We start from the raw sequence: 1,008 nt of genomic DNA, 5'->3' as shown, positions 1-1,008 counted from the left end.
CGCTGTTTGAAAATTCATTTTAGATTTTTTTCCCCCACTCATCTTGCTCTTCTGAAACAAAATCCGGGGACAGATCAAGAGGCAAAATATCTTTACCCTCTGTCTGTTGTTCTGCTCGCTTTTATACTCTCCTTTTCTGGATTATGCAATGCTCCAAGAGGCCTTAAGAAGAGGGCCACAAGACGTGTGAGCTGCAGTCTCCCCAGCAACACTAGAACAACACATTACTATACTAAATTTCTGAAGTGTTCTGAAAGCCAGCAGAGGTATCCTATAACTTCATAAATCCAGCAGAAATAGGCAGGACCAGCAAAAATGAGATACGCAGTGGCCGTGCAAACCCAAGCAATGGTAATAAGTATATTCCTTCTGAAACGCAGGAGAGATAAGCAATACCTTTAGAGACCTGTGAGAGATAAGCAGTTCCTTCTAAGATCCAGCAGAGATAATGTGGCTTTTGAAACCATCAGAGATAAGCATGGCCTTCTGAAACCGAGGCAGAGATGTAGATGCCCTGTACAGGCGTCCCTATTTCATGCCAGTACCCAAATTTTTCGTCAAGATGTGCGACGGGTGAATTTTTCTCTCTCCCATCATGTTTCCATTATCTATACGAAGACCATCGGTGTTTCAGGATGGAACCCTTACTCCAGAGAATCAAGGAGAGCCGTTCTGCTGTGGTTGTCCCCATCATAGATGTGATCGATGACAAGACACTCGAATATTACAATGGCAATGGGCGTTACTTCCAGGTAGTGTGAATAATGAGTATACTTAAGGGTTTGTTTTTTTATCATTATCATTTCCTAAGCTATACCTAGTTCAGGGTTCATTATTGTGATTATTATTACCAGGACAGTAGTATTATGATTAAAACTTTTTCCTTCTTTATAAACCTTTGCTTTTTTTATTTAGCAGATTAGACACTAAACTAGACTACTGAGTATTTAGTTTCTATGTATGCATGTTTGCTTTTAAAAGTACTTTGGAATTATTTTGTGAAGAGGT

The 1,008-nt window shown here is 39.8% G+C and overlaps 1 protein-coding gene across 1 annotated transcript in view; it reads left to right on the top strand.

Moving 5' to 3' along the window:
- Positions 1–1,008, top strand: part of LOC119588088 (polypeptide N-acetylgalactosaminyltransferase 1-like) — a gene marked incomplete at its 5' end in the record, with an annotated part of 20,728 nt that overhangs the window by 3,476 nt on the left and 16,244 nt on the right. Inside the window, 1 exon segment of the mRNA XM_037936797.1 lies at positions 635–752. Coding sequence (XP_037792725.1) covers positions 635–752 — 118 coding nt within the window.

The sequence above is a fragment of the Penaeus monodon genome, chromosome 23 (assembly GCF_015228065.2).
Source record: "Penaeus monodon isolate SGIC_2016 chromosome 23, NSTDA_Pmon_1, whole genome shotgun sequence".
In the NCBI taxonomy this organism is placed as follows: Eukaryota; Metazoa; Arthropoda; class Malacostraca; order Decapoda; family Penaeidae; genus Penaeus; species Penaeus monodon.
Note: the sequence above shows the minus strand (reverse complement) of the source record. Positions and strands in the feature narration are given on the sequence as shown.